This window comes from Macadamia integrifolia, chromosome 12 (assembly GCF_013358625.1).
Source record: "Macadamia integrifolia cultivar HAES 741 chromosome 12, SCU_Mint_v3, whole genome shotgun sequence".
Lineage (NCBI taxonomy): Eukaryota > Viridiplantae > Streptophyta > Magnoliopsida > Proteales > Proteaceae > Macadamia > Macadamia integrifolia.
This window is the reverse complement of record NC_056568.1, coordinates 23,909,004-23,920,955: the sequence shown is the minus strand read 5'-3', so window position 1 is coordinate 23,920,955 and position 11,952 is coordinate 23,909,004. Positions and strand designations below refer to the sequence as shown.

At 36.3% G+C, this 11,952-nt stretch overlaps 1 protein-coding gene across 3 annotated transcripts in view; it reads left to right on the top strand.

The window, feature by feature from the left end:
- Positions 1-5,094: 5,094 nt before the first annotated feature.
- Positions 5,095-11,952, top strand: part of LOC122057285 (probable protein phosphatase 2C 35) — a 20,957-nt gene continuing 14,099 nt past the window's right edge. The window contains exons 1-3 of one of the 3 annotated variants that reach the window (XR_006133500.1): positions 5,095-6,909; positions 9,950-10,162; positions 10,542-10,681. Coding sequence is in view for 1 of the 3 variants with exons in the window: in XM_042619339.1 (XP_042475273.1) it covers positions 5,971-6,909; positions 9,950-10,081; positions 10,542-10,723 (1,253 nt within the window). In the remaining 2 variants the exon portion in view is untranslated. Of the gene's footprint in view, positions 6,910-9,949; positions 10,163-10,541; positions 10,724-11,952 lie in introns of those variants that run through there. The other 2 variants (XR_006133501.1, XM_042619339.1) reach the window with 2 other exon arrangements.

Here is an 11,952-nt window from a genome sequence, read left to right as displayed (position 1 = left end):
TCTTGTAACTGATTACTGGAGAAGGAGCAAAAAGAAAATGATAAATGTCTCAAAATATCTTTAAAAATTAAAATGTTATTATCATGAGTATTTGTCTTTCAACATATGCTCCAAAGGAGAGTAGAGATAAGGGTAAGCATTCACTTGAGTGAGTGATTTTTGAGGAAACAGTCTGATCAGTGTTTTCTCAAATACTATAAATGAATTCATGTATTTATACCTTGGCCATTTTCAAAAACTTTGTTTACACTTACATTACCTACTTTTACTACCTCCACTAGGAGAAAGAGTATTTTACTGATAAGTTCAACCATTTTTCTAAAGGAAAAGTATCTCTAAGCTGTCGGTGGAGGCTACGCCAGCAGCTCCTCTCTCTATCTCTCCTTTGTCTCCGATCAACGAATGGTAGCCTGCCCCCTTGATTAGTGGATTCTCCATACTGCTAGCTAGAACCCTCTCTCCATTTTTTTTCTGAGTAAAACCAAAACTGAGCAGATGAAGGCTACTACACTACTTCAATACTGCCTCAACCACCGTTCCACTGAAAAGAAAAACTAAGCACCTAAGAAAAGAAAAAAAAAAAAAAAAAAAGAAGGGGGAGAGATTTCTTGTCACCCAAGATGAAAAGAACCATAATCCTATGATTGGACTCTTAGGTAGGTGAGTTTTATCATTAAAACCTGCCCCTATTGAACGAAGTCAAAGCTACCCTCTGTCAGTCGAGTTATAATATGAAAATTTTCTTCTATTATTCTAAGAGTGCACACAACACACATTAAATCCATATCTTGATTTTTAATCAATATGCAGTATTTCCTTACTGGAATAACATTTGCCTCTGGTTCTATTGATTCATCTCTGACAAAAAGATCAACCACCACTCATTTGGGTAGGAAAAAAGGAAGCTCCTCCTCTATGTATAGGAGGCCTGATTTACTAGAACTAAAGAATGGGAGGATAGCTAATCAAGCCAGGATTTTGAATTCTTCATAGGACTTGTTAATGTTCCAGATGAGTTTGATGGGTTGGAGCTCCTTGTTACAGTTGAGGATATAACTAAACAATTACCCTCGCTTATTCCGAATACACATGAGAGGGAGTGGGAATAAACCTATGTTAGTTAATCTAAGACTATATCCACCTAATAACTTAAATTTTCGGGTTGGACCTCCAAATGGTATTTCGTGAGCTATCGCATTTTTATTCAACACCTGCTGTCAATTACCTTCAAGGGATGAATATTAAGCCAAATGATGTACCTCATGTCCTTGAGATGTATCTAGTCGATCTTGAAGGTATCGTAAACTTGTCTATGTGCATATTTGGTTGGAATCAGGGTGGCAAGAAGAGATATTGGCGGGTTTCTAGTCAATTACCCAAAGATATTAGGAATGAGAGTTGGTAGGGTGATCAAGCCTTTTGTGGAGTTGTATTAAATGAGTTTCAAAACACCACTTTTAGCTTTCCTTGTTTTCATTGTCCACAAGGTCTGAACCATTGATCTACTTGATATTGCTTTTTGTTTAAAGCAGAACAGTAGGGAATGTTTAATCTCATATTGTTTATGGAAGAGAGTAAAGTGAGGTATATATATTGTATAATAGGAACTACAAGAAGAAAAACTCACTATGCTCTCTTTTCTTTGTTGGGTTTGGGATCTGTGGTGATCAGACCGTACTTGAATCTAATTTTCTTTTTGCCAACATCGGATAGGGATCTTTGACATTAGATTCCTTACTTGTAGAACCTTTGGACAACTGTTTCAAAGGGGCATCTCTCCTCTAATAATAGAGAGATATCTTTATCTGTCATATTCATTTCTCTCTCTCTCTCTCTCTCTTTGTGAGTTTTTTCGTCTTTTGTTTACTATTTTAATAGTTCTCTCTGTTCCGTTCATCTGTTTGATTAACTACAACCTAGGTGTGCCCCGACATGACCCAACAAGTGAGTGCAATAACTAATGAAAATCTAATGGGTTATTTCATGTTGAAGGTTGGTTCACAATAATTCATATTGCATCATAGTGACTTGACTACGATCTCAAGGAGAGTGACCAATGGCATGACTCAACTCCATCAAATTTTCGTGACTTTATTCATGTATCAAGCTTTCCTATTTTATGTGGATGTTTCATTCAATGGTTAAGTGGCTGACAGAAGTTTGATATTCTCAATTTATTTGATTATATTTGAAAGCTTAGGATTCTTGATGTGGGAAAGTTGATGAGAACGTAATAACACCTTTTGAAACCTGATCAATCTCTATTTTCTAAATCTAGAATATAATTAGAGAATGCAAACCGATCACCCTAAGAATTTCTCTTTACTTTCTCCCTTCCCTTCCCCTTATTATTCTCTTTCTTGGGTGGTTCCACAGCCCTAAAAGGCAAAGTTAAGCCAAGGAGGAAAAGGAGAAAGAAGATCTGGGAACCACACGTGCATGTGTGCTTTAATTATTCTATTGGAATTAATTATTGTGGAAGACAACACCAAAGTATCTCTTTAAAATGTTTTAAAAAAAATGTTACAGCTTTAAATTGTAATTTACCATGATGAGAGTTAATCACTAAGCAGCATATTGGATCAAAGGAACTTAATTGGTCAATAGAATTGGATCTCCCTTTTCATACCAATGACGTGACTCATTATAACTTTTACATTAAAGTGATCTCACTCTTACGTGGAGCTACAATTGATCATCACCATTGATTCTATAACAGCATCATTAGATATAAAAATAAAATAAATAAATAAAAGAAGTGTTCTTTAACTTTTAATTATGGAGTAAAGCTCAGATAAGATTAAGCATAAAGGAAAGCATACAAGGGGATAAAAAGAGATCTAAGAGGAGGAAAGGGAAATGAAAAGAGGTAAAGTGGAGCTTATAAGATCTTATATGATATTGGCGGCTTCTTTGCTCTGTTCAAAGACTTTGCTTTTTATTTACAAAAAAAAAAAAAAAAAAAAGACTTTGCTTTTTAATGTTTCTATCATTTTATCCATTCCTACGCTTTTCTTGGAAAGGTTTGGACTCCCTCTCTCTCGTTTTTTAGCCTCATTGAAACCTTTTTCGTTTGGGAACAGAATTGGGTGTATCTCAAGTTGAGAAAAATTATAATTAGTTAAGATATTTTTTAATGTCTCATTATATTTATAGGGATTTTCTGATAATGGATTGTAACCTTCGTTTTTTTTTTTTTTTTAGTTCTTGTTGTATAGCATTCATCTTTTTCAAGTGAGGATAAAATATTATCATTTAACATATGTAATAAAAAAATGTACAAAATAATGATAATTCTTGACAACTATAAGATGGTAAATGTATTTTTAAATTATTTTGAAAATTCTTTTTTACCCCTTAATAGTTGAAAAATCAGGTTTTTTTTTACTCGATTTACCCTTTTTAAAGCCTCGTGAGCTCAATGAGTCAAATATGGTTATTTGCTGGTGTAAGCCAGAATCACGTAGCCTGGTAACAAACTCCTTCCCTTATTATATACATTCTTATAATCATTGTTCTATGATATTGAAGAAACCAACATCAGTAATAAACTAGATAATATAGTAAGCCCCAAATGAAAGTAGTGAAAAAAAAAAAAAAGAAGCAGTGAAGTATAAGCCACTCTAGCCTGAGTCCCTGAAGTGTGGATATGGCTAGTAAACAATTCTGTGGTTACGTAGAAAATCACTTTGGCTTAGACTTTTGGGCTATGCACACTGTCCCAATGGCTTGGGGAAACTTTTCCTATATTTGTACGTAAAATGGTTTTTCTGGTGAACTATTGCACTTTTACCTCTCATTTCCATCCAATGGTTGAAAGACACATCCTTACTTGTACACGAATCCATTATAGTAATAAAAATTTTCTTTCTCTTGATCTGATTCATAACAAGAAACTTCAGCAAAAAAAAAATCATGTCAATAATCAAATTCAATTGCGTCACTAGTATGAGCTAATGATTCCATGGTCATCCAAAACTACATCCATTATTTAGTTATAATCTCCTACTTGTCTTTTGGGTGAAAGGGATATAAAAGGACTATTCTCAAATCTCAATGTTACATTATGAAAAAAACCATGCTTAAATGTGAGAAATTGATCCATTTCACCCCAATCAAGTAACAGTGTAGGGTCTATTTATCTTCAAATTATTATGGAAAAAAACCTAGAAGGATGCATGATGTTGGAGTGCGAAGGAATTGAATAGCCTTCTTGCATAATTATCCATGGAACCCACACTAATGCTATCTCTCAATAAAAATGAGGGTTCACTATTGACAATTTGTCCTCTAACCCTCTCATTGGGGTTTCTACTCTGATGTCGTAAAAAACCTTCACTCTAATTTCTTATTTATTTATTTTTGATACTCTTATTTCCTCAAATTTGGATAGGGAGGAATTGCATTATATAGTAACCATATGCCATATTTAGTGTTTATAAGATATTACATGAGATGACTAGTGAAGCTTTTACAATTTAATAATTTATTTATTTATTTATTTTTTTAAGATTTGTATTTTTTTTCCTCTTATGTTAGTCTTGAAAGTTATTTATTACAAGAAGCTAAAATAAAATTTTCAAAAAATTTAAAAATCATTTAATGTAGATCCTATTATCCTATGTGAAATGATAGATTTATCTTTTTTGGGGATACAACATAGGTAATTAAATAGAAAAAATTATCAAAATGCAAGAGGCTCCTACCACTACGAGGTCTAGGGAAGTTCATAATATATGCAGCCTTACCCTCACTTTGCAGAGGTTATTTTCGAACTCAGATCCATGATCATGTGATCCCAATGAAATAATTTACACAACTTGCACCAAGGCCCACCTTCAAAACCAAGCTAATTAAATGATGATGTTAAATTCTGAATACTTCAATAGAGATTATGATTAAAAAAAAAAAAATAGAGATTATGATTTAGATACTCCCTTAATTAATTAAGAAAATTCCACCCAAAAAAATTAATCAAGAAAAGAGTCTCTGTCTCACTTCCCTAATCAAATTAGATTTATCAAATCCAATTGGGCCACGATAATGACGAGAAATATGAGAATGAACCAGAGAGAGAGAGAGAGAGAGAGAGAGAGAGCCAGAGGTGGATGTTTCAGTTCAGATAATTGAAAACAGAAAGTGAAAACCTCCCATCAAAGATAAAGCCCATTCCACTGTGTTTCATGTGAGAGAGAGTGAGAGAGAGGTTCACAGTGTATGTGTATTCCATACACCAGGTGATTCTTAGAGCATTGCTTTCAAGGTATTCAAATCTTTTATGTTTACAGAGAATTGAAAAGAAAAAAAGTGAAAACCTCCCATCAAGGAAAAGCCCATCTCGGATCACAGTATGTGATACACACCAAGCGATTCTGAGAACATTGCTTGGTGGTCGGTATTCAAATCTTGTTCCTTTCTCACTGTTTGGGTCTTTTCTCTCCTGCACCGTTCTCGTTTCTTGGAACATGGGCTTTGTGCAGAGTGTCTCATGTCATCATCAGAACCTTTTCGACGTGTTGTTGCGGTTTAAGGTCCTTTTTGTTTTCTTGAATTTGGCGTCAAAAAATGTTCTGTTCTTAGACATAATCCTGCGTGGAACTAAGCACAGACCTTTAAGTTTGAGCACTTCAATGTCTCCTCCTCCCTGTGAAAACCCATCACTGGAACAGTGAAAGCCTTTCAATCTTCCTGTTTTTAGGGTTCTCTCAGTTTTTCCCTCTACCGCTATTATGAGATGGAAATCTTTTGACGAATTTCTGCGAAGAAACATCCTCCTTAGTCTCAAGTAAACCCCAGATCGCAATCTTCTTCGATCTCTTCTTCCACCACTTGGGTTCATCCTTCTCTGAATTTTGAACGCTACATTGCCACCATATTCGTGAATTCATTACTGGGTTTGGTGCTGGCCTTCGCTTATAGGTATTATTCCAGAACTTTGATCTCATATATTCTCCCTCTTCTTCTTCAAACATGGGTTGTGTCCAAGGGAAGTGCTGTGGCCGCCACTCATCTTCTAGCGATCGCGATATCGGAGATTTTCCTGAGTCAGGTCCACGCAGTAGCAACGGCGTCCATGTCCTCGGGAATTATCGACACATACTCACCGAGAGATCATTGGAGGTTGCTCCTGTGCCTTCACACAACTTCCATTTAGAGTATTCAGCCCTCACGCAACGAGGCTACTACCCAGACCACCCTGACAAAGAAAACCAAGATAGTTTCTGCATCAAAACCCAAGTCCAAGGTAACCCAAATCTCCATTTCTTTGGGGTCTACGATGGGCATGGCCACTTTGGTACCCAGTGTTCATACTTTGTTAGGGATAGGCTGATAGAGATCCTCTCTAAGGATTCAGCATTGTCGGAAGATCCCATCAAGGCATTTAATTCTGCATTACTAGCTACGAATTCTGAACTTCACATGAGTGAGATAGACGATTCAATGAGTGGTACCACTGCAATTTCGGTTCTTGTCTGTGGGAACACCCTTTTTATTGCAAATGTGGGTGATTCAAGGGCCGTAATTGCTGTTAAGAGTGGGAATCGTGTTGTGGCGGAGGACCTCTCTCGCGACCATACACCATTCAGGGAAGATGAATGTGAGAGGGTGAAGCTTTGTGGGGCTAGGGTTTTGAATGTATCTCAGTTGGAAGGTGACATGGATCCTGAAATTCAGAGCTGGGGGGATGAAGAGAGTAGTGGTTCTGATCCCCCAAGGGTTTGGTTGCCAAATGGGATGTACCCAGGAACTGCCTTTACAAGGAGCCTCGGTGATAGTACAGCCGAGGAGATTGGTGTCATTGCTGTTCCTGAGGTGTCAGTTGTTCAGCTCACACCTAATCATTTGTTCTTTGTAATTGCTAGTGATGGAGTTTTCGAGTTCCTCTCTAGCCAAGCGGTTGTGAATATGGTAAGTCCCTTGATCACTTCATGATAGGAGTAAAGGACTTTTTGTTTTCTCTTGCCTTTTTATTTTTTTGTAGGTTGGGGGTGGGTGATAAACAGAAGTGAAGGATTTGTCTGTGGCTTCTTTAACTTTTTGTGTTTTGGATATTTAGTCATCTCATTGATGCTATTTCCATGCAATTACTTATTATTTTTCCTTGTGAAACTCGATTTTTTTTTTTTTTTTTTTCGTTCTTCTTTTCATTCGGATTGTTGATGACCTTTCTACTTCAATTGTACATCTGTGAACTGAAAGAAACAAAAAGGAAGGAGACAGAAATTTTTTTATGTCAGTGATCAGTGTTCATAAATTTTTTCTGCAAGTTGTCACTTGCCCTTTCATCTTTTCTGCTTCCTTTCTCTAATTGGTTGAACTCCAATCAAGTAGGAAATTCACAAAATTCAAAGAAATGTATTGAAATTAGGGAAATAGTCTCCAAAATTAACTTTTAGATCACCAAATCAACAAGATATAGATGGGAGTTCATAAAGGCGCTTAGAAAAATCTTCTGTATGAATAAAAATTGAATTTTTCATATGAATACTACTACATTATACAAAGGTAGGGTGCAAACTTAAAATATGGTACTCATTTTATAGGAAATTAATGATAGATGTGGGTAATGTGGTGTTAGTCTGGCTGCAAAACGTAATATGGTACTCATTTTATAGAAATTTCTTGATGCGTGACTTTATGTGGTGTTAGTCTGGCTACTATACAATATGGAAATAGTCCATTGTTGGCTTTCTTTGGCATTACCAACTCCACCAGCATCCAATCTTTAATGTTGTTTAATCCTTCCTTCTTCAAATAATTTATTTATTTTTTAAATAAGCTCTTGCTTCAGTATTCTAAATTGGATAGTCTTCATGTGCATTGACATGATTTACTTCTATAGTCCAATTTTTATGCTGCCTTTGGTTTGATATCTATTTCTATTCTGTTTCCTTTTCCATTCTGTTCCCCGTTTTAAAACAGCCACTTTTCAATCCTAGTTGATATGTGAAAAAAAAAATCAAAGAGACAAACCCATTGTCTACATTTGCATTGTGGATTGCTTTTATTTTCCGTAGTATTTCCTCTGCTCTGTCTCCATTCTTGATGATCAATAGGTTCCACATACTTTGTGCCTGGGAAATCTATTTCCATCACAATTACTTTTCAGTTTTTTCATATGAAGATTTTTTTTTCTCAAATAATTTTTGAGATGAAGATAATTTAATGTTGCTATGATTGTGTTTATGAGAGTGAATTATTTTCTGTGCCATTTTATTCATCCTTTACAGACCCCCCACTGTTTGGTTTTATTTAAAGGAGGTGGATTTAACTGCCACTGTTGAAGTATTTTGGCAATTTTCGAAGGGAAGGGCAGGGGAGCAGAGGTTTTACCCAGTTGAAACACCATTGGACTCATGCTTATAGCACAATGATTTCAGGTGGTGCGTATGTAGAAAAAACGAATTCTACCGATAGTGGACCAACAGATATCAAATGGTACTAAATCTTAGAAATTAATTTTTCTGACAAATAAAGGAGTCTATGCTAAACATATTTTTCTGGGATGGTCAGCTTTATTGGGGAACAGAACCGAAGACTTAACTAAGAATTGGTATTGTCTGCAAATTTTCTGAATAATAATTGTTTCAATTGCAAATCAGTTCATATTAATCTCACTTCCAAAAGGACCAGTCATAACTGAGGTGCAATGAGTCCCCCCCCTCCACACACATAATAATAACAATAATAATAATAATAAAAGAAGAATAGAAAGTGAGAAGAAAAGAGGAGAAAGCAGAGAAAGAGATTTATCTGAGGTGCACACACACATACACACAATAGAAGAAGAAGAATAGGAGGTGAGACCATGATAAGAAAAGAGGCGAAAGAAGAAGAACCGATTGATGAGGGGAAAAAGTCTCACGGTTGGGTTAAAGATCACCCCACCATGAGAAACATATTAGTATATAACAATGTAAAAACAGTACAAGTACTGAACTATCCTCATTCATATAAAACGTGACCAATGTACCCTTATTTAAAAATATAAGAAACTAAGCCACATAGTGCCCCTACCGATAGGTTTAAATACAATAATTTCAAGAATAATAATAAACCCAAATTTCAGGTTGACCGGTTTAACCCTAGTGGAGAGGTGGAGTTTCTATTCGAGCTGACAGAACTGAAATTTCTGGGCCTGAAAATCATTTTCCTTTCCTTGATTTAAACTATATTCACTGAATCTCAAAATTATTCTTTCCAGTTTAGGAAACTTGCAATTTGCAACCGCTGAGTGGGTGTGTACCAATCCCTACTGATTAAATTAAGATTTTAATCAAGTAAAGAAATTTAAGCTCTTAGATACTCAATGGCCATGAACAACTGAAAAAAGATATCACAAGGAGTAATGAAGCTTCTGAGAGATCCATAGCACTGTGTAAACCTTTCAATGGGTTGTCCTTATATTAGCCTTAAGGTTCTAACCATTTTTTTTTTTTGCCTGATTACATACCTAATCACAGGCTGAATAGTTTTAATATATTCTGGGCCAACCTTTGGCCTACTTCTTTTAAAACCACTTAAATTTTAAGTTCTTATAAAGATTAGGTTGTTTTCTCTTAATCTTATCCTCTCATGTTTGGCCAACGTTGAGAACCAGAGATGGCCAGGATTTTGAGCAAGGGAAAATTGGGAATTCTCCCCTTGACAGTTTGATTATGCTCTCTATGAATATTTGTGAAACTGCTTTTCTTCTCATATTTCTGGGGTGGGGGGTCAGAAGATATTATCTAAATTCATAAGCTTGTATCTTGAAGAAAATATATGATGTGGGCTGACTTGTGTTATTCCTTTTTATTTATTAATGGCAGTTACTTTCATCTCCCACACACCACCCCCACCCCCCCCCCCCAAAAAAAAAAAAAAAAAAAAAGAGAAGGAAGTTGCTCTCATTTCTGGATGCCTTAACCTGAGTCCTTTCCTAACAATTTCTGTCCATTGTATGTAGGCATTGAGGTACACAGATCCTCGAGATGCATGCGCTGCCATTGCTGGAGAATCTTACAGGCTATGGTTAGAACATGATACCAGAACTGACGACATCACAATCATCATCGTACATATCAAGGGCTTATCAAATGTACGAATGAAATGAATCTTCCTCTGGATGCCAAATTGCTACACTTTATGCTAGCTGATGTCAGAGATCTTCATTAGGCAGGTAGAGTGTAAATATGCTCTACCAATGGCATAGCCGTACATGTGGTAAGAATTGACAGGAGTGACCTACCTGTTAATGGGTCCCGCTTGGGATTTCTTTGCCACAATAAACCTTTATGGGTAGTCTAGCCACCTCGTCTGTAGGACTTTCTTGTTGCATTTTCCCCCGTCTTATCCAATCATCCAGGAATGGGATGGTAAACAGTTAAATTAGTTTAGTTCAAATTTGGCATAGGAGAATCTAAATGCCTCCCTGTGTGCCCGTCATTTGCCTTTCTGTACCTTTGGTTGACCATAGAATCCCACCTGCTGGAGTCACTATATATCTTGCACATGCTGCTTGGTTATTGCTTAACAGATCATTCTTCAAATTCTATTAGTCAGGTTCTGGCACTACTGATGAAACTTGTGGAGTTAATATGAAGTCCACTCCATTGATGACAAACTTGTCCGGGGGATCTGAAATGTACCGATCAGTGAGAAGCAATTTCTCAGAATATAACTCATGTCAGCTCAACTTTCAGACAGAGCGGAGTGTTGTTCCATCTTCAACACATTCCAGGTGCTTGGATATGATTTGTTTCTCATGCTGTGTTTGACAGTTGATTATATCCATGGTTTTAAGTATTGGTGCGTATCGTGCCGTATCGGCCGATACGTATCCGTATCGGTAGGCATCGGCACGATACATACCGATACGTATCATGAAAATTTTAAAACCCTTATGTATTGATATGTATCCTACGATACGCACCGATACGCACCGATACACCACCGATACGCATCGATACTCACAGATACGTACCGATACTCTATGAAAAATTCAAAATTGAAGTGAAATGTATGTTTCGGTATGTATCGGTACGTATCGGTATGTATCGATACGTATCGGTGCGTATCTATGTATCGACCGATACACACCGATACGTATCGATACGGTCATAAAATGGCCAAAATGGGTAATTTTTTAGAAAAACATAATTTTTTGAGGTGTTTTTGTTCTAAAGTTGCTGCCAACCATTTTTCTCTCTAACTAAAGTGGAAATCAAGGTTGAGAACAAGGATTTTACATTTATGGGACAATTACAAACCTTGGATTCTTAGTGCGATACTCTCAATTTACTGTTTATGCATAATACATGTTATATATAACTTTTTTTAACTATTTTTTTATGCAAATGTGTATAAAAAAGTGTTTCCTATCCATTTATGTGCGTATCTTTAGCGTATCTTAGCGTATCTCCGATACGATACGATACCCTCTGATACGTATCTTAATTTTGGCCTACCGATACGACGACCGATACCGATACTTTAATCCTTGATAACACCTATATCTTTAGTCTTGCTCAAATATCTGAAGATCCACTTAATTGCATTCCAATGCTCCTTCCCTAGATTACTCATGTATCTGCTAACAACACTGACTGCATGAGACAAATCCGGCCTGCTACAAACCATAGCATTCATAAGACTCCCAACTGTGCTAGCATAAGGGACTTGAGACATCTGCTCCACTTCCTCATGTGTTGTAGGGCATTCCCTTTCAAATAACTTGAAATGGCCAGCTAACGGAGTGCTAACCGGCTTAGCCTTTTCCATATTGAAACGCTCTAGCACCTTTTCAATATACCTCTTCTGAGTTACCCAAAGTTTACCTACATTTCTATCTCTAAGGATTTCCATGCCAAGGATCTTCTTAGCAGCACCAAGATCCTTCATCTCAAATTCAACACTCAACAAAGACTTCAAAGAGATTATATCATGTTTGTTCTTTGCAGCAATGAGCAT